At 39.0% G+C, this 19370-nt stretch overlaps 1 protein-coding gene across 1 annotated transcript in view; it reads left to right on the forward strand.

Moving 5' to 3' along the window:
- Positions 1-19370, forward strand: part of GNAI3 (G protein subunit alpha i3) — a 38877-nt gene that overhangs the window by 11843 nt on the left and 7664 nt on the right. Inside the window, exons 2-5 of the mRNA XM_042953287.1 lie at positions 8843-8885; positions 8998-9139; positions 14212-14369; positions 16602-16730. Coding sequence (XP_042809221.1) covers positions 8843-8885; positions 8998-9139; positions 14212-14369; positions 16602-16730 — 472 coding nt within the window. The remainder of the gene's footprint in view (positions 1-8842; positions 8886-8997; positions 9140-14211; positions 14370-16601; positions 16731-19370) is intronic.

The following is a 19370-nucleotide window of genomic DNA, read 5'->3' on the forward strand; positions in this document are numbered from 1 at the left end:
AACTTGAATGTTCTGTTAGTTTGAGCCTATGTAATTATAGAATACCCTGAAAAACAAATATAGAAGGTTGGCTGCCAGATAACTCTTACTTCTTTACATTGCTGCACTCTTTAATTCTTTGTACTTTTTGTCCAGTCTTGAGCAGGAGTGGGTGATTGGAGAGCATGCTGATCACTGTATTATGGCAGCTATTTTGAATGGTTGGGTTAAATAGGAAGATGTGGATAATAGGAAGATGTGGATCTGTGGTTTGATCTGAAGCCTCTGTGTGTCAGAAGTAGAGTTTTAATCTACTTTTAGCATTATAATAATTGTAGTCATAGAATGTTAGAGTGCAATCTAGGCCAAAGCCCTTCACATTTTATGTATGAGGAGATAGACAGGCATTGTGAAGTTAGGTGACTTGCCCAAGGTCACACAGCTAGTCATTGTAGAGCTAGCACTAAAATCTGCTTTTCCACTGAATTTATTACGACATGGTATCATTGACTAAAAAAATCTTTGTAAGTGAAGTTAGAAAAATCAAATATATTTGCTGATCAGGCTTTCAGCCTATTGTGGGTGGGAGGCTGTCTATGCGTGATCTAGTCGTATGCTCCCATGTGTCTGGAAGGGGTGGAAGGGAGAGCATGGGTGGGCTGTAGAAAGACCAAGAAGAGTATCTTGGTTTAGCACTGGCTAGAAGATTGTCTAAAAATAGTGCCATATTGGGACTTAGCTATGCAGACCTCTAGAAAGGGGGCTATGCCCTACTTAAAATGCTGAACTTCTAGGAGTTCAAGATTTCTCCACAAAGGAAAAAGGAAAAGGAGATGTTTGGGTTGCTATTGGAATAACTGCTAGTACCCATGATAGTGGTACAAAAACCTTTGAGGAACGTTCAAAGAAAAGCTGTAAGAAGTGCAGATGGGTGAGAAGTGTGGGAGGAGAGGTAGTTAGGAGTATCTAAGGGCTGAAAATATATTTAAAGAAGAGAGTGTTTTTGTTCCTCATGGTAGGGTGGAGAAAATGATTAATGCTTTGACACAGTTTGCTGTGGCATTTAGGCTCTAAGTTTCGGTTGTAGTGTGAGAATCCAGCCTCCATCTAGGGTTTTATTATTGTGAAATAGCTGCTAAGTAGTTTTACCATTTCTGCTGGATTTTGAACCAACATACACTATCTAGGGAGTTTTTATTAAATTAAACTTTTGGGGACTTAATATTACTTGGTAGTATTCCAAACAGTGAAAACAGCATTCACAAATAATAGCTGGTTAACATTTATTGAGTGCCTACTATGTACCAGGTACTGTTCTGAACATCTCCTATTGACCCTTGTTTTACAGATAAGGAAATTCATTGTGCCTGAAGGCACAGGAGTATAAAAAAGCATAATATACTCCGGTACCTTGCTTGGACTGGCTGTAAGGTTTCTTTTAGTCAAAATGAAAGAAGAAAGAGAAGGCATCGAGTGACTGTGTTTTTGAATATCAACCATCTTTTAGGGTTAATTTCTTTAAAAATTTTTTTAAGTTTATTTTGAGAGAGATTGAGAGTGGGGGAAGGACAGAGGGAGAGAGGGAGAGAGGAAGAGAGGGAGAGAGGGAGAGAGGGAGAGAGAGAGAGAGAGAGAGAGAGAATCCCAAGCAGGTCCTGTGCTGCCAGCGCAGAGCCTGATGTGGGGCCTGAACCCACAAACTTTGAGATCATGACCTGAGCCAAAGTCGGATACCCAACTGACTGAGCCACCCAGGTGCCCTAGGGTTAATTAATTTTTTAAAATCAGTGCGTATGTAAGTTGAATGTATTTGCTCATGATAATTATTTACTTATATTAGCACTTCACTGGCCTTTAAAAGTTTTGCAAAGACATTGTCACCGTCTCTCATTTTTCATGCCCATAATTTATGTTATGGGAAGAAATAGGGGGAACATGTGATGGTGTCTCCTCACCAGGAGCTCCTTAAGAATGAAATGTGGGATGTATTTAGGTAAATATAATGATTTTATGGTAGAGTATATACTGGTGAATTGTTTTTCATCTGACCTTGTTCTATTTGATTGTTTATAAGATTTTCTAAATTAATTCTACCCCTTTATCCTCTGCAGATTGCCTTCCTTTTATTGTGAGTAAGACCATCTAATTTGGCTCCTTTTCTCCTTTTTCTCTCAAAAATCTCCATACTTCCCTCCCCTCCCCAATCCTTTCTTCCTCTTTATAGGAGATGTCCTTTAGATACATACTGTTTTAAGGATGAGTCTTCTAAGTCGAAATGATTCCATTCCCTCCTGACTTTTCTCCCCTCTGTATCCTATACCCTGACCATTTCCATCCCTCCTGCCTACAGAGTCTTCTTTACTTCCTCCCTCTCCAAGCTATAGGTTGTATCTTTGCAGTTCCTTTGTATCTATTCCATTCTTTGTTTCTTTAATATTTTTACTGTGGTAGATTGAAGATGGGAAAATGAATATCTGCTTAAATTTGTGAATTCTTTTTAAGTTTATTTATTTTGAGGGACAGAGAGAGAGAGAATGAGAAGGGGACAGAGGATCCAAAGTGGGCTCTGTTCTGACAGTAGAGAGCCTGATGTGGGGCTTGAACTCATGAACCATGAGATTGTGACCGAGCCGAAGTGAACTGCTTAACCATCTGAGCCACACAGGCGCTCCAAATTTGTGATGAATTTTAAAGGAAGATAGATTAAAAAAAAAAAAAAGTGAATAAAATTAGGAAAGTTCCAAACATCATGTAATACGTATTGGGGGAGGGAGATGAGACATGGGAAGCAGTTTTGGGAAGGCCTAAGAGCAAGATGTTATTAGAGAGGAAACTTACTACCAAAGCAATGGAACACAAGAGGATTGAGGTAAAAATTAAGAGTTCAGACCTAATAAGAAAGGGTTATAGAAAATGTTAGAAGAATTTAGAGAGTTATTAGTGCCATTTGGAAATGATAAGAAAGAGGGGCTTTGAGCTACAAGTTTGAGAAATTTCAGCAGTAACATAATAGTAACACTGTCAGGCTCAGCCCTGTGAGGAGTAGAAAGGATTCATTTGAGAAATGCATAAGAAGAGAGATTTTGTTACAGCTTGATGTAAGGAGAGAAGAGTGAGTGGGTTCCAGATGATTCTTAGATTTCGTACTTGGAAGACAGGTAAGATGGTGGCACTTTTCTTGCTGATCTAGAAGCTGAATGGTCAAAGACTTTTGGTATAAAGCAATTCATTCTTTGCACAAAATGCCCTGGAACACCCAATAAAATACATCTTCTATTTAGTTCTGTGGTCAGTAAGAGGTGCCTTTAAGAGGTGGAACTGAATGCCTAGTAAAAGCTTGGGTGAATATATGTAGTGTGATAGTAAAGAGAAGAACAAACTGACATTTTATCAGGGAACCTTGGAAACATGAGAAGCAGGGCAACATACTTTTTTAAAATCGTCACCTTCAGGGGTGCCTGGATTCAGTTGGTTAAGCGTCTCTTTGTTTCGGCTCAGGTCATGGTCTCACGGTTTGTGAGTTCAAGCCCCCCATTGGGCTCTGTGCTAGCAGTACAGAGTTGGCTTGAGATTCTCTCTCTCCTCTCTCTCTGCCTCTCCCCTACTTGTGCTGTCTCTGTCTCTCTCAAAAATAAAATAAAGCTTTAAAAAATAAATAAAATCACCACCTTCATAGGGTGGAACTTAATGAGATGGGTAGAAATTGGTTCTGAGAATAATAGACTCATTGATTATTTCATTCAGTCCAACATAAATGATAGAAATCCTGCTTTCAATATATTAAAAAAATGTGCACATTACTTCATTTATTTCTATTTTTCCTAGTTAATTTAGTAGCTGTTGCTAACATGGGGTCATCTAGGAATTCTGTGTTTTAAACTAGTATTTAAAATATACCTGGTATGCTTTTGTATTCTCTTCTCCAGAATTGAATCATTTAAAAATTTTTTTTAATTTTCTTAAGTTCATTTATTTATTTTGAGAGAGACAGAGTTCAGGCAGGAGAGGGGCAGGGAGAGGGAGAATCCCAGGCTCTTACACAAGAGTTCGAAGTCCTGAAGCCATGAGATCATGACCTGAGCAGAAATCAAGAGTTGGATGCTTAATTGACTGATCCACCCAGGTGCCTCAGGTTTTTTTTTAGATATCTATGGGAGAAAGCACTTTTTTCTAACAGTGTCATTAAAGAAACAGAACAGATGAACATAAGGGAAGGGAAGCAAAAATAATATAAAAACGAGGGGGCAAATGAGAGACTCTTAAATATTGGAGAACAAACAGAGGGTTACTGGAGAGGTTGTGGGAGGGGAGATGGGCTAAATGGGTAAGGGGCTCTAAGGAATCTACTCCTGAAATCATTGTTGGACTGTATGCTAACTAATTTGGATGTAAATTAAAAAAATAAAATTAAAAAAAAATTCTTTGTGTTATATGAATTTTCAGTGCTACCCCTAATATCTCTGCTATGATAAGAGCAGAGATAAAGTCGGACAGAAATGTCCTTTTTGAGTATGTAAAAATGTAGATTCCTGGAATTTTCAAATTAATTTGAATTTTGTTTTAACTAACAGTTTTGGTTGGTAGAGTTGAGAAATATTTAGTAAAGGATTGTGCTTATTAAGCATTAGTAATTTATCTGTTCCAGAATATTTATTTGTTAGCCAATTTATGTCATGACCAGTTCTAGGTCCTGGAAATACAGAGATGACTAAACCTTCATGGGGTTTATAGTCTAGTGAGATAGGAAATGAACAAATCTGTGATGTGAAGAACTGATCAGTGCTTTGAAAAAATATAACCTAGAGTAAGAGAGAGAGTGATGGGGTGGGGACTGTTTAGATGGATTAATCAGGGAAGGCTGTTCTGAGGGAAGAAGAAACTCTTGCAAAGACTTTCCAGTCAGAGGGAATAGTAAATGCCAGGGAGCATGAGTCAGGATCTAGCTCACTGAGGACCAGTTTGGTATGTTGGAAGAAGAGCAAGAAAGCTGGTCTGACAAGAGCAGAGAGAACAAAGTGGAGAATGATAGGAATTGAGGGTAAAGTGGTAGGCAGGGACCAGAGCTTGTTTTCCCTTCTTGCCCATGGATTTTTTTAAAATTAAAGTTATTTAGGGGCGCCTGGGTGGCTCAGTCAGTTGGGTGTCTGACTTCGGCTCAGGTCACAATCTCGCGGTATGTGGGTTCAAGCCCCGCGTCGGGCTCTGTGCTGACTGCTCAGAGCCTGGAGCCTGTTTCGGATTCTGTGTCTCCCTCTCTCTCTGCCCCTCCCCCGTTCATGCTCTGTCTCTCTTTGTCTCAAAAATAAATAAACGTTTAAAAAAAATTTTTTTTAATTAAAGTTATTTATTTATTTATTTAGACAGAGACAGTACAAATTGGGGAGGGGCAGAGAGAGACAGAGAGAGAGAGAGAGAGAGAGAGAGAGAGGGAGGGAGGGAGACTCCCAAGCAGGCTCCATGATGCCACAGCGTGGAGCCTGATGTGGGGCTTGAACTCACGAAACCCTGAGATCATGACCTGAGCTGAAACCAAGAGTCAGATGCTCAACCGAGCCACCCAGGTGCCCCTGCCCATGGATTTTAATTTGAGTGTACAGTTGACCCTTGAATGACATGGCATAGGGGTACTAATACCCCCACCCCACCCTGCATACTGAAAAACCTGTGTATAACTTTTTGACTCCCCCAAAACTTAACTACTAAAAGCCTACTATTTTTTTAATTTATTTACTTATTTATCTTGAGAGAGAGCAAGAGCAGGGAAGGGATATAGAGAGAGGGATACAGAGAATCCCAAGCAGGCTCTGCACTGTCAGCATATAGCCTGATGTGGGACTTGAACTCCCAAACTGTGAGATCATGACCTGAGCTGAAACCAAGAGTCCCATACTCAATTGACCAAGCCACCCAGGCACTCCCTAGTAGCCTACCATTGACTGGAAGTCTTACCAGTAACAAATAATAAACACATTTTTTGTGTTCTGTGTATTATTTTCTGTATTCTTACAATAAAGTAAACTAGAGAAAAGAAAATGTTATTAAAATATTACAGTACTGGGGCGCTTGGGTGGCTCAGTCGGTTAAGCGGCCGACTCAGGTCATGATCTCGCAGTCCGTGAGTTTGAGCCCCACGTCGGGCTCTGTGCTGACAGCTCAGAACCTGGAGCCTGTTTCAGATTCTGTGTCTCCCTCTCTCTGACCCTCTCCCATTCATGCTCTCTCTCTGTCTCAAAAAATAAATAAACGTTAAAAAAAATTTTTAAGTATTACAGTACTGTATTGCATTTATTGAAAAAAAATGTGTATAAATGGACCTGTGTAGTCCAAACCTGTGTTATTCAAGGGTCAGCTGTAATTGGAGACCATAGGAGTTTTGGGGCAGATTTGCGACATGATTTGATTTACCTTTTGAAAGTTCATTCCAGCTACTGAGTGGAAAACTGACCATAGGAAAGGCAAGGTCTCAGGCATTGGACCATTTAGGAAGCTTTTATAGTGATCCAGGCCTTGTGGTTTCCAATGTGCTTATGATAATCTATGTGGTAATAAGAAGAAACTGTTACAACTATATATTTATTTTTCAAAAATTAAGCTTTACTAATATTTGATATACATGTTGGTACTGGTACCTACATTCCATCTGTGTATTAGTTCCATGTGACCTACCATTTTTGGCCTGAGCAACCGGGCAAGTGCTAGTATTTACTAAGATGAGAACAGGGTGGAGCAGGGTTTGTTTGGAGGTAAGGGTAAGAAAGCAGGAACTCACTTTTGGGCATCTTAAGTTTGAGGTGCCTATTCAAAATCTAATGAGATTTATCAGGTAGGTGGTTTAGATGTATGACTCTGGAGCCAAGGTTAGAGATATAAATTTGGAAATCATTAGCATAGAAGCAGTATCCAACAACTGGAGCCTAATTGTGTGAATACAGATTTCAGCTTTGCCACTTACTGGCTTTAATTGTGGACAAGTTAACTTGGCATCTCTCTGCTTCATTTACCTCATCTATAAAATGGAGAAAATAAGTGTCTGCCTCACTGGGTTATTGTGAGGATTAAACGAGTTAATAAAAGCAAAGTGCTTAGAACAGCGTCTGGCACGCAGTGTACCCTAGATATTAACTATTGCTATCGATTTATAAATGGTGTTTAAGACCAGGGGATTTGATGAAATAACCTAAAGAATGAATGTAGGTAGAGAAAAGGGCCCAAGGAAGAAGTGCTGAAACACTATAACCTTTTGGATTCAGAGACCAGAGGGAGGAGACTGAGGAGTGGGTTAGGGGTCAAACGAGGAGGATATGGGGTCTGGAAGCCTGCCTAGTGAAGAAAATATTTCAAGGGGAGAAGTCATCATTGGACAAATTCTGTGCAAGAGGTTGGGTAAGATGAGGACCTAGAATTGACCATTGGGTTTGTTAAAATGGAAGCTGTTAGACACCATGAGAAGTGGTTTCAGTAGAGTGGTAGATATGAACATCTGGTTGGGGTGGCTTAAGGAGAGAATTGGAAGTACAGAACCGGAGAACATGGATATAGACAACTCAGAAAAAGAGAATATGGAGTAGTAGTTAGAGGAATATGTGCAGAGTCCAGGAAAGGCTGGAATGGGGGTGTGTGTTGATTTAAAATGGAAGATACCACAGCAAGTTTGTATACTGATGAGAGTGTCCCAGTGGGAAGAGAGAACTTCACATATGAGTGACATGGGATAATTGCAGTAGCCAAGACTGTCAATAGGTAAAATCAGGTGGTTTAGGGCACAATTGGAGGGATTAGTCTTAGACATTAGCAGAGACCGTTCATCCATTGATGAAGATAGAGAATATTAGTAGGGGTACAGGTAGATTGGTGGATTTGGTTATGGGATTTGGTTATGAACTAGTTTCTTGAGTGCTTTAATTTTTCCAAGAAGGGAGAGGAAAGATCATCACCAGAGAGTCAGAAGTGGGAAAGAGTTTGTAAGGTTTGAGAGAGAGAAGAGGTGGTATGATATAGGCATATTGGAAGGTGGGAGAATTAATTAATTAATTAATTAATTAAAAAGGTGGGAAATGCAGGTGAAATAACAAGTTCAGAGGACTCATCTGACATTGGTGATCATTAAAGTGATTCCAGCTTGCAGACGGGGGAAATGTGGTTTTGAGAGCATATATAGAGAAAAAAAGCAGTGGAGGTGACGGCTCCTGTGTTTCTATTTTGAACTCTAGTCACATGGCTGAGAGGATTGCTCTTGGAACATTCCTCAGATCCATGGATGTTGACAGAGGAATTAATAGGCCAATTACTAATAGGCCAAAAACTAATCATTTCATTTTTACCTGTGTTTATTTTCTACATCATGATGTTTTGTGTAGAGGATGAGTTCCTAGAGGTGTTTACGTTGCCCTATCTCCTTGAGCATGCCTACTTTACACAAATGATATCAAATAGGTCCTGGGATTACTTTCAGTGATTATATTTGGTTGCTGAGTTATGCTAAGAAAGTAAAAAACTCTAATAGGACAGTTTAGTAGTTTTCTTTTTTTTTTTTAATGTTTATTTTGAGAGAGAGAGACAGCATGAACAGGGGAGAGAGGGAGACACAGAATCTGAAACAGGCTCTAGGCTCCAAGCTGTCAGCTCTAATAGAGCCTGACGTGGGGTTTGAACCCTTGAGCCGGGAGATCATGGCCTGAGTGGAAGTGGCTTAACTGACTGAGCCACCCAGGCACCCCAGTTTAGTAGTTTTTCTTGACAGAAAGCCTCACCTAAGTTTGCCCTAGGACCTGTGGTTTCCATTAGTCTAGAATTATCCCTCGTGTCGATTTCATACTTTGTTCAATTACAAGTGAATTCAAAGTCTGGTTTTTGTTTCTTTCAGGTGCTGGAGAATCTGGTAAAAGCACCATCGTGAAACAGATGAAGTAAGTTGGAACATGGCCTTTTGTAAAACTACACTTCCTCATAATGCATGGAAGTCTGTAGTATCTTTTTATTTTATGTCCGTGGTAATGATCTATGGTTTTCTTTTTAAAGAATCATTCATGAGGATGGCTATTCGGAGGAAGAATGTAAACAATATAAAGTAGTTGTCTACAGCAATACCATACAGTCCATCATTGCAATCATAAGAGCCATGGGACGGCTAAAGATTGACTTTGGGGAAGCTGCCAGAGCAGTAAGTGTTTCTCATTTCCTCTTCACTTGCTCCCTTTGAGTAGATGCAGTTAGGCAAAATTTGCTTCATGTTTTAGGGAAATGAACGTAAGCAACAAGATAAGATGTAGCAAAATACGGTTGCTCATTTGAGAAGTATTAGCAACCAGCTTTAGAAGATATTAGATTACCGCCACAAAGAGGAGTCAAGGAAATGGGATTCTGTGGGTATACTGTAGGTTTCTGTGATAACTCTTTTATTCACTTCTTTTATAGCACTGATTACTTTTATTTTATAGTATTAAATGCTAATAAGTTGAAATAATCTAAAAGAGGTGCCTCTGACTTCTGAGGTGTAAAGATAAAAGACAAAATCAGTCTCCCAAAGTAAACTTGATAAGGACATGGACACTAAGTCAAAATTTTAGGGGCGATTTTTAGGTATTCAAAGGTACTATATCCCTATACTACATTGGACTACAGCCTATAGAATTGGATGATACGACGTCCTATGATGATAATTACACATGTCAGATATTCAAAAGTTATGTTGATTAATTATAACACTTCGTGTACTATGTAATTCTTGTTTGTCAATTAGAGTGTTTGGTGCAGTGGGGAGAGGGCTAAAATGAAGGTAGGAGATCTTTTATATAGTCCAAGTCTATATTGTCTAAGAGAAGGCTTGTAAAGTATAGAATGATTCCCTAGACCTAAGGCAGACATTCGCTGTGTTCAGAGTGTTATTCCTAGGCGCTATGGACAATAAAAGGAGGCTCTGCCTGGAAAAGCAAAGCCTCTGTGTCTGTGAACTAGCTTAGGAATTCTTATCTACTCTCAACTTATCAAATAATAAGTTATTAATGCAGATTAATATTCAGTAAATAAGTGGGGAAATTGTTGATGGGAGAAATTACAAAAGGATGGTCATAATTGGATGGTATTTGACTAGGAATCTTAGAAGTGGAGTAAGGGAAGAGGAGCCAGGGAAAAGGTTGTAAAATGATTGGAGACAAGAGTAGCAAAAGAGGGGATGAGGAAATGTGTGAGGCACGACTTTTATGTTTTGTAAAAAGGTGCCATATTACAAAAATTGAAGACTTTGTTTCTCTAAGCATCTGAGAGGGAAAAGTATGCTAGTGAATGCAAGAGTAAACAAAGCATTTTTGTCTTACATCTTTCCATCCCTTCTCTACCTCCTGCTTTTCATTTCTTTTCCTTTCTTTCCTCTTCCCCCCAGCTCTCCCCAGTGTTCTTATTTTTTCCCTCCCTTTTGTCATCCCTTCTTGTCACCTAACTCTCCATCTCTGTCATGTTTGCCATATCCGATAACTGGTCAGTACTACTGTGTTTAGTCCCTTCCCTCTCTTTGTTGGCTTTTACTCCATCTCAGTTATTTACTCCTTCTCTTTGTTTCTTCCTTTATCTATCACCATCTGTCCTTTATATCTCTTAATCATCCTTCCTCCTTTCTTTTCTTTCCATTGTCAAATTAGCTGTTATTAATGTTTGTGTCCTCACACTGCTTTGTCACCAGATACAGTTGATGATTTGTGTCTTAGTCCAATTGCGCTGCTATAACAAAATACAGACTGAGTAGCTTATAGACAACAGATATTTATCACACACACTTCTGGAGGCTGGAGGTGTGAGATCAGAGTGCCAGCGTGGTCAGGTGAGGGCCCTCTTCAGTTGCAGACTTCACTGTGTCCTCACATGGCAGAAGAAGAAGGAAACTACTTGGCATCCCTTTAATAAGGACACTAATCCCATTCGTGGGGCCTCCACCCTCATGACCGAGGTACCTCCCAAAGGCCCCAACTCCTAATACTATGACATTGGGCGTTAAGTTTTCAACACATGAATTTTGGAGGGACACAGACATTCAGACCATAGTTTAAATGACCTCCTTTCATTTCTTTCCTTTGTCAGATCTGTGTCATTCATCTTTTGGTCCTAACACTCCTGTGTCACCAGACGTAGTCGACATCTTAATGCCTGTTAAGGCTTCCTGAATCACCTAGCTTTCCAGCATACACCCATCCTAATCAACAACCCTACATAATTTTTTTGAAGTTTCTCTTTTTCTTCCATATGTAAAGGTTTATATTTATAATTCCTCACTTATCCTTGTCCAGTTTCTTTGGTTGGTTAGAGAGTGAATGGACAAGAATAGAGCTGGATGGCGGGTAGGTTGCTTTTTCATATCTGCTTAAGGGTAGAGATATGAAGTTCATTGTAAAGAGAGGCCTCTTTAAAAAAAAATTTTTTTTTTGATCTTTTTATTTATTTTTGAGATAGAAAGCCTGAGCTGGGGAGGAGCAGAGAGGGAGACAGGAACCAAAGTGGGCTACATGCTGACAGCAGAGAACCCGATGTGGGGCTCGAACTCAGGAGCTGTGAGATCATGACTCGAGCTGAAGTTGGATGCCCAACCGACTGAGCCACTCAGGTGCCCCAAGAGAGGTCTCCTTAAAGTCCTATAAAGAGGGTTTATTGTGGGGAAGCAAGAGTAGGTCAGTGGAAGAGATCAAGTGGTAAGGAAAAAGTGTTGCTTCTTAAAGCAGTGTTTACAAAGTCAGGACAGCAAAAATATGTAGCTATAGTGTTCGCTGTCTCTCTGTTAATAAAGTTTCTAAAGCTAGAATTGTAGTATTTAAAAAAAAAGTAATGCTTATTGATCTTTTTGAATACCTGCATGAGTATAGTTCAAATTTCAGAATAGACTATAAAGTCTTCACATGTTAAATAAAGCACAATACTATATATACGTAGAAGGACATGCTCAGTATTATGTTTGCCAATCAGTGTACTTTTTCAACTTCCCTCAGTCATTTGTTTCTTTAAATTTTTTTCCTAAGTTTATTTATTTTGAGACAGAGCACAAGCAGGGGAGGGGTAGGGGGAGAGAGAGAGAGGGAGGGAGGGAGGGAGGGAGACAGAGAGAGAGAGAGAGAGAGAGAGAGAATCCCAAGCAGGCTAATGGGGCTTGAACTCATGAACCATGAGATCCTGACCTGAGTGGAAATCAAGAGTTGGACGCTTAACTGACTGAGCCACCCAGGCTCCCCAAAGATAAAAATTTTAAATAAATGGGGTGCCTTTATTTCTCTGATAGCACAGAGCCTGCTTGGGATTCTCTGTCTCCTCTCTCTGCCCCTCCCCTGCTCCCTCGCTCTCTCTCTCAAAAAGAAATCAACCTAAAAAAAAATAAAATTTTTATCTTTGAAAAGAGAGGAGGGGAATATACATGTTAGATGAAGTTTCTTAGGGATGGGCCTAAAGTATTACTGAAAGAATGCAGGAAAGCATCTTCTAGAGGAGGGCTGTTACTTGGCAAAAGTTTTTAAGGCTGAAGATCCCAAATTTGGCATGGTTGGTTTTGTTTTGTTTTGCTTAGGTGGGTGCATGAGTTTTGGGAACACAGAGGTCTTAGGAGTTTGGGTGGGGTTGTGATTTCACCTGTGGTCTGAAATGCTTTTTTGCTTGCTAGTTTATTTTCATAATGACTACTTATTGATACAATTGATTGCTCCTCTTCCCCCTTTATTTTTTCTTTAACCAGTATATGTGTTCTTTAGTATCTGATTTTAATAGTTATTTGGAAATCTCTTGAGGAAGATAAATGTGAGATTTGAGGTGGGAAAAGCATCCCATGAGACCTGGGTTTATTTATTTAAGATTTAATTTTATCTCTTAAGTACTCTACACTCAATATGGGGCTTGAACTCATAACCCCGAGATCAAGAGTTGCATGGTCTACTGATGGAGCCAGCCAGGCACTCCACAAATTCTTCTTTTTAATCTTTTTTTTTTTTTTTTTTTAAAAGATTGAGACCTTAGTTTAGTGTTAAACTTAGTTGAGTTTTTTTTTTTTTTTTTTTTAATTTTATTTATTTTTGAGACAGAGAGAGACAGAGCATGAACCGGGGAGGGTCAGAGAGAGAAGGAGACACAGAATCGGAAGCAGGCTCCAGGCTCTGAGCCATCAGCCCAGAGCCCGACGCGGGGCTCGAACTCACGGACCGCGAGATCGTGACCTGAGCCGAAGTCGGACGCTTAACCGACTGAGCCACCTAGGCGCCCCTAAACTTAGTTGAGTTTTAAACAAGTAAGGGTGGGTAGAATCAAGCAAAAACAATCAAGAGTTCTCATAGCCCTTTTCTGTCTTCTCTACAGCTCACATGTTTCAGGTTTAAAAACTATAACCACTTACAAAGCTCTGTCTTTGACTCATGAGTTTTGATCAGATCTCTTTGTAACTTTTTTTTTCCCTCTTTATTTTTTTTCCCCTTTCTCTCAGAGGATTATTACTCCTTGGGGAATCTAGAAACTGAATTTTTCTCTGAGGGATTTATTTCCCCCACTAGGCTTCCAGACTTCTTAACTATCTCAATTTCCTCTTCTTCCTGTTCTTCTGTCTGAGCCGGAGGGGAAGAGAACACTTTTTCCTTAAATGCAATTAATGTTTTACTTGCTCTGACGTGTTTAGACTTTACCTCTTACATGTTAGTTTATTCATTTCTGTTTTTATTGTAGGCTTCCTTTAACAGAATGGGAATATGTTCTATGTGCCCATCTCACAGACCAGTTTTTTCTGTGAAAAATCATGATTAACCAGGGTGATTTGTAGGGTAGTCAGAAGATCTTTTCAGGGGATGGTGGTATGTGGTAGAGGGACTGAAATAATTCCTCAGCTTAGCTCTGCACCTCTAACTATAGTGGAGTGAATAGGGGGAATGACTTCATTGTAAATTCTCTCAGACTGCCCTGCCTGGAAAGGTCTCTTTAATACCTCTCTTAAAATAACGTAACATACTGTGTGTGTGTGTGTGTGTGTGTGTGTGTGTGTGTGTGTGTGTGTGTGTTTGAGAGAGAGTGAGCAAGCAGGTAAGGGGCAGAGAGAGAGGGAGACAGAGGATCTGAAGAGGGCTTGAACTCACAGACCATGAGATCATGACCTGAGCTGAATCAGACGCTTAACCGCTGGGCCACCCAAGCAGCCCTGTGTATGTGTGTGTTTTACAGAGACTCTTGTCAGATCTTTAAGAAATGGAGAATCATTTGTCTCTCTTTCTTAATTGCTTTTTTCAGGATGATGCTCGACAATTATTTGTTTTGGCTGGCAGTGCTGAAGAAGGAGTCATGACTCCAGAACTAGCAGGAGTGATTAAACGGTTATGGCGAGATGGTGGGGTGCAAGCTTGCTTCAGCAGATCCAGGGAGTATCAGCTTAATGATTCTGCTTCATAGTAAGTAATTTTTCCCTGTGAAACTATAACAGAAAATAATTTGGTGACCCTAACAAAGTTCATTGTTCATAAGGAAACATTTAAGTAACAGACACTCTTAGAAGTCTATAGTATCCCTTGTAAAGATGGTTTCAGTTTAGGGCTATATAGCCCGTGGTCATTTTGTATGACTTGGAGAAAAATGTTTCCTCTTGAAATGTAAATGGGAGAATTGGCACGATGAAAAGTAACTCCATGGTAGTTTATAATAAGTAAATGAAATAGAGAAATCTTTTGCAGCTGGATCTGGGATCTCTTCCAATGCAGTTTAAGTTCCCTCTGCATAAGGACTTTGCCAGCTAGTGAGGGAAATTAGAATAGTGATATCCCTTTTTATGCACCCAGCTCTGTGACTGGGCTGCACTATGGATTTCTCTGGTACTAGTCATCACTTATAAATCTTTTGCCAGATCACAATAGTAGACTTTGTACAGAAAGAGAATGTTGAGTCTTGGAAGGAAGTCAAAGCGTCTATTTGTCAAGGAAATTCTCTTAAATGTTACATATTTAGAGAATTTGTAATTGTTACTTATGCTAGGCTATTACATGCTATCCTATTTTGCTTCTTTTACGTTTATTTATACGACCTGTATCCAGAATGTATTTTTTGAATGTGCCTTTTGGGGGCTTGGTGAGTTCTTGGTAGCTGTATGCATTTCTGTATTAATTGAAGGCACTTCTGAGCATTAAGATATTTTCTTCAATAATCTGTTTTCATATTTTTCTAATTTGTTCTAGAAAGAAGTTAAATTAAAAATTTTTTAATGTTTATTTTTGAGAAAATGAGAGAGGCACAGAGTGTGAGTTGGGGAGGGACAGAGAGAGAGGGAGACAGAATCTGAAGCAGGCTCCAGGCTGTGAGCTGTCAGCCCAGAGCCTGACACCGGGCTCGAACCCACAAACTGAGATCATGACCTGAGCTGAAGTTGGACCCTTAACTGACTGAGCCACCCAGGCACCCTGAAAGAAGTTAAATTATATTTGAAAAACTTAGTTATTATTTAAATGAAAACTTAACTTTAGAAACAAGGATCTTTTAATATGTTTTAGTTGCAAATGTTGGTAGTTTCAATAATTCTCCCAATAGTCATGAAAGGTAGATTGTAATTATTACCTTTTTTTAAAAAAAAATCATACTTCATTGAGCTCTGAATCGTCTAACTACACCAGAGAACATGTGATTTATAGAGTTTTCTCCCCCTGAGTTTTGGTTGAGGCTTGACTGATTCCTTAACATTAATAGTAGTACTTAGTTTTATAGAAGCTCGTTAATGATTCACTTATAATGGTGCCACCTGTTCTTCAGTTTTCTAGCCAAAAAAATCTTAAAATGTTTTTTCAATGTTTATTTTTATTTGAGAGACAGAGAGACAGTGTGTGAGCTGGAGAGGGGCAGGGAGAGAGGGAAAGAGAATTCCAAGCAGGCTCCAGGCTCTGTGCTGACAGCTTGTGCAAGCCTGTGCAAGCCTGATGTGGGGCTTGAACTCACGAGCCATGTGTGAGATCATGACCTGAGCTGAAGTCGGATGCTTAACCAACTGAGCCACCCAGGCGCCCCTAGCCAAAAAATCTTTAGAAACCCTGAAATTACCAGAATTTTAATTTAGCTTTGAAGCAGTCTTTTAATTATTTCACTGAATACTTACAATTTGTTTTTGGACTTAGATTTTTAAGAAAACCACAAGTTTTCCATTTCATGAATGAAAACAGGAAATATGGAAAAATGGAAAATAGTTCTCATTTTAAGTTTAGTAATGTAGACACCATTCTCTAATGTCCTATCAAACATCAGAGCCTACAAATGACCCATTGACTGTAAATGTCTGAGGGCTTGTTTTGGTTTTGTTTTCGTGCTGTGCAATGCACAGTTGATTCAGTATTTAGCATTAAATTTCAGGAATCTTTCTTTAATAAGAATAACATCTCGATATTTGTTTTTAATTGGCCCTCATAGTTTTGGTAGAATTAAAACCACTTTTGTGTGGTATGTATAGAACTTTAATTGTTCTGTGCTAGGTTCATGCTTTTTCTCATGATGATTTCTGTGATACTGCAGGTCTGATTTTGTTCTGCCACTTTAGTGACAAGTTCAGAATCTACTTTTGGTAAGGAACGAGTTTATAGTTTAGTCTGTTGACTTGCTGTGCACGTGGTTGGCTTCACCAGGTAAAAATAAATGTATTTTTTATTTAGTTACCTAAATGATTTGGATAGAATATCCCAAACCAACTACATTCCAACTCAGCAAGATGTCCTGCGGACAAGAGTGAAGACCACAGGCATCGTGGAAACGCACTTCACCTTCAAAGACCTATACTTCAAGTAAGTCCTCAATTCGCCTTTTTGCTAGATGTGCCAAAGACAGATATCTTTCCTTTAGTTAATCTCTTAATCAGGGTAAAATTTCTCTAGGCAATATTCTTTGGTTTAAAAACCTACCGTCATGTTCGTCAGCCAGTATTTGAATGTTTTAACTGAATGGGGGCCCAAACCTTTCTTCTTTGTCCAGATAACATCAAATATTTTTGTCCATTTGGAGGAATTTAAATTCAAAATTAAAGTGTAAATATCAATAAAAGTAATCATATGGTTATCGGTTTATTTTATTTTTATTCTTTTCAGCTGCTTTTTTGTTGGAATCATCAAAACAGGTATTGAACGTTTGTCGTTTAGAAAGGTAACAACAATACTAAGGCTAGAAAACTAGTTTTTTGGCTTAGTCGTGTGGCTTTGTTCTGCCATTTTGATATTAAAATAGAAATGCTTTACTCACCCATGTCAATCCTTCCTTACTGGAGTGCATTTCCCTTTAAGTTTAATGGAATGGAGCTGATACTGTCATGGCTCTTGGACTGCATTGTGCACAGTATCATGCACAACTGAGTTTTTAATGTAGTATAGAATGGAAAATCAATCTGGAGATAGAGGTATTTTGGGGAACTATGATGATATAGAAAAAGTGGTTGTTTTAGAGAGAGAGAGAATTCTAGAATATGAATACAAAGGACTTTCTCATTAGCATTAGTTATTCTAAAATAGGCTTCAGCTTATCTGTGTGTTAATGGTCTTTTGTAAATACTAGAACTGTCTTTTTGGTTCCCACTTTCTGCTTTTGTGACCTTTGAGATTAGGAGTAAGCTTTTCCCCTTCACTATATGATGTTCTTTCCAGTTGCTTCATTATGCTTGTATGTAGCCTGTGATACTCCGCAGTGTCAAACGCAAATGTAACTTCTAGCTAGGAGCTTCTCAGTTTTTTTCTCTCTGAAAATATTTGCTTCGCAGGATTTGTGAAATCCACACGGAGTTTAGGTATTACTAGATTCCAGTGGAGGTCTTGAAATCTTAATAAACCAAAACAGGTTTGAAACATGGTGCAAAAAAATAGTAGTTCAGCTGAATATTGGTAGAATAGGAGAGGTACTTCTCTTTAGCACTGATGAATTTATCTAACTAGAGTAGCAAAGACCATATGGATTTATCTATCACCCATGAAGCCATAAGAATGAGATGCCTTTTGTGTACAGTAAGATTAGTAATCCATTTATAATTAAATGCGGTGAACCTTATTTAGTGCGGGAAACATTCTTGTTGATGTCATGGATTGATCTTTAGTTGGGTAAATCCTGTTGGTCTTCTTACGTCAGGATCAGTAGCCAGGCTTCGTTAAGGTGCTGTACCCACTTAATTGTTGGCATGTAGATATCTTGTTATGAAGTACTATCACTTCTTCCTTTTCCTCTTCTCTCTAGGCAAAACCACTATCCATTCATTCAAACATTTATTGAGCATCTGCTATATGCAAGGCATTGTGTAATTGCTTACTTGCCTCTCAGTTATGAGGTAATGTTTACAAAATGTTCATCTGTTAGTAAATTATATTGTAAATGTTAATATGTGCTAAAAGCCCACCTTGGGGACATCTTAATATTCTTCCAGTTTCATGGACTTTGTAGAAGAAAATGAAGGGGTAAGCTGAAATTATTGGTGTACCAGTGTGTGTCTCCCCTTGAGAGACTTTTATGGTGATATATATGATGTCCACTTTCCTCAAACCTATAATATGACCCTGTATCAAAGCCAGCTTGTGATTGTATCATTCCAGTTGTCATGACCAAAGGCTGGAAAAACAAACAAACGAAAAAAAGGTGCTAAATCAACCAAAAGAAAAGGCTGAGTCATGAAGAGATAATATGATTGTTCTTTTCAAATGTACATTGAGAAATTACTCAGTGATGTCTTATTTCTCTCAATTTCTCGGGGAAAATTCTTTGGAAATAGACCCCTCGTCACCACTGTCGATCTTGACATACCAAACCTACCTGCATACCTCCTCAGACACTGGTACCAACTAACAGACAAAGCACTGCAGGTGTTCCCCTTACTGTAGGAAGTAGATGAGGATGCTGTTGACAGAAGTACAGCAGTTGAGCCAGGATATTAAGTAAGCCCCCCAAAAGGGAGTGATGGACTGAAACTCATCTGGAGTGGAACATAAAGTTTGTCAACAGCTGAGTTAGCTTTAGATGAGACCTAAGAGTTCGGAAACACTGGCTAAATAAGTTTGGTTTTTAGATATTGGGTTCTTAGAGTCCTACCCTGAAATACAATTTGCCTTCTCCATAATTAATCTCTAAAATATTTTTTCCTTAAAATAAGGAACCTCAGCTTTAAAAAACCTCAGCTTTAAACCTCGGCTTTAAAAAAGGAAGAATTTTTTTTTTTACAAAGTAAGGGAAACAAACATTTTGGAAGCAGAATGCAAGTTGGAGATTTCTAGTTTTTCAGTGTTCTCTTTAAAGAGTAAACCATTTCGAGAGGTAGAGTGGTGGTGTGGGTAAGAGCCAGGGCGCTGGAGTTAGAGTGCCTGGGTTCAGAGCCCCAGTCCCCATTTGTTAGTAGTGTGCCCTTGGGCAAATTACTTAACATAGCTGTGCACTGGAGATGATAATTGTACTTATAG

The sequence above is a fragment of the Panthera leo genome, chromosome C1, assembly GCF_018350215.1.
Source record: "Panthera leo isolate Ple1 chromosome C1, P.leo_Ple1_pat1.1, whole genome shotgun sequence".
NCBI lineage: Eukaryota > Metazoa > Chordata > Mammalia > Carnivora > Felidae > Panthera > Panthera leo.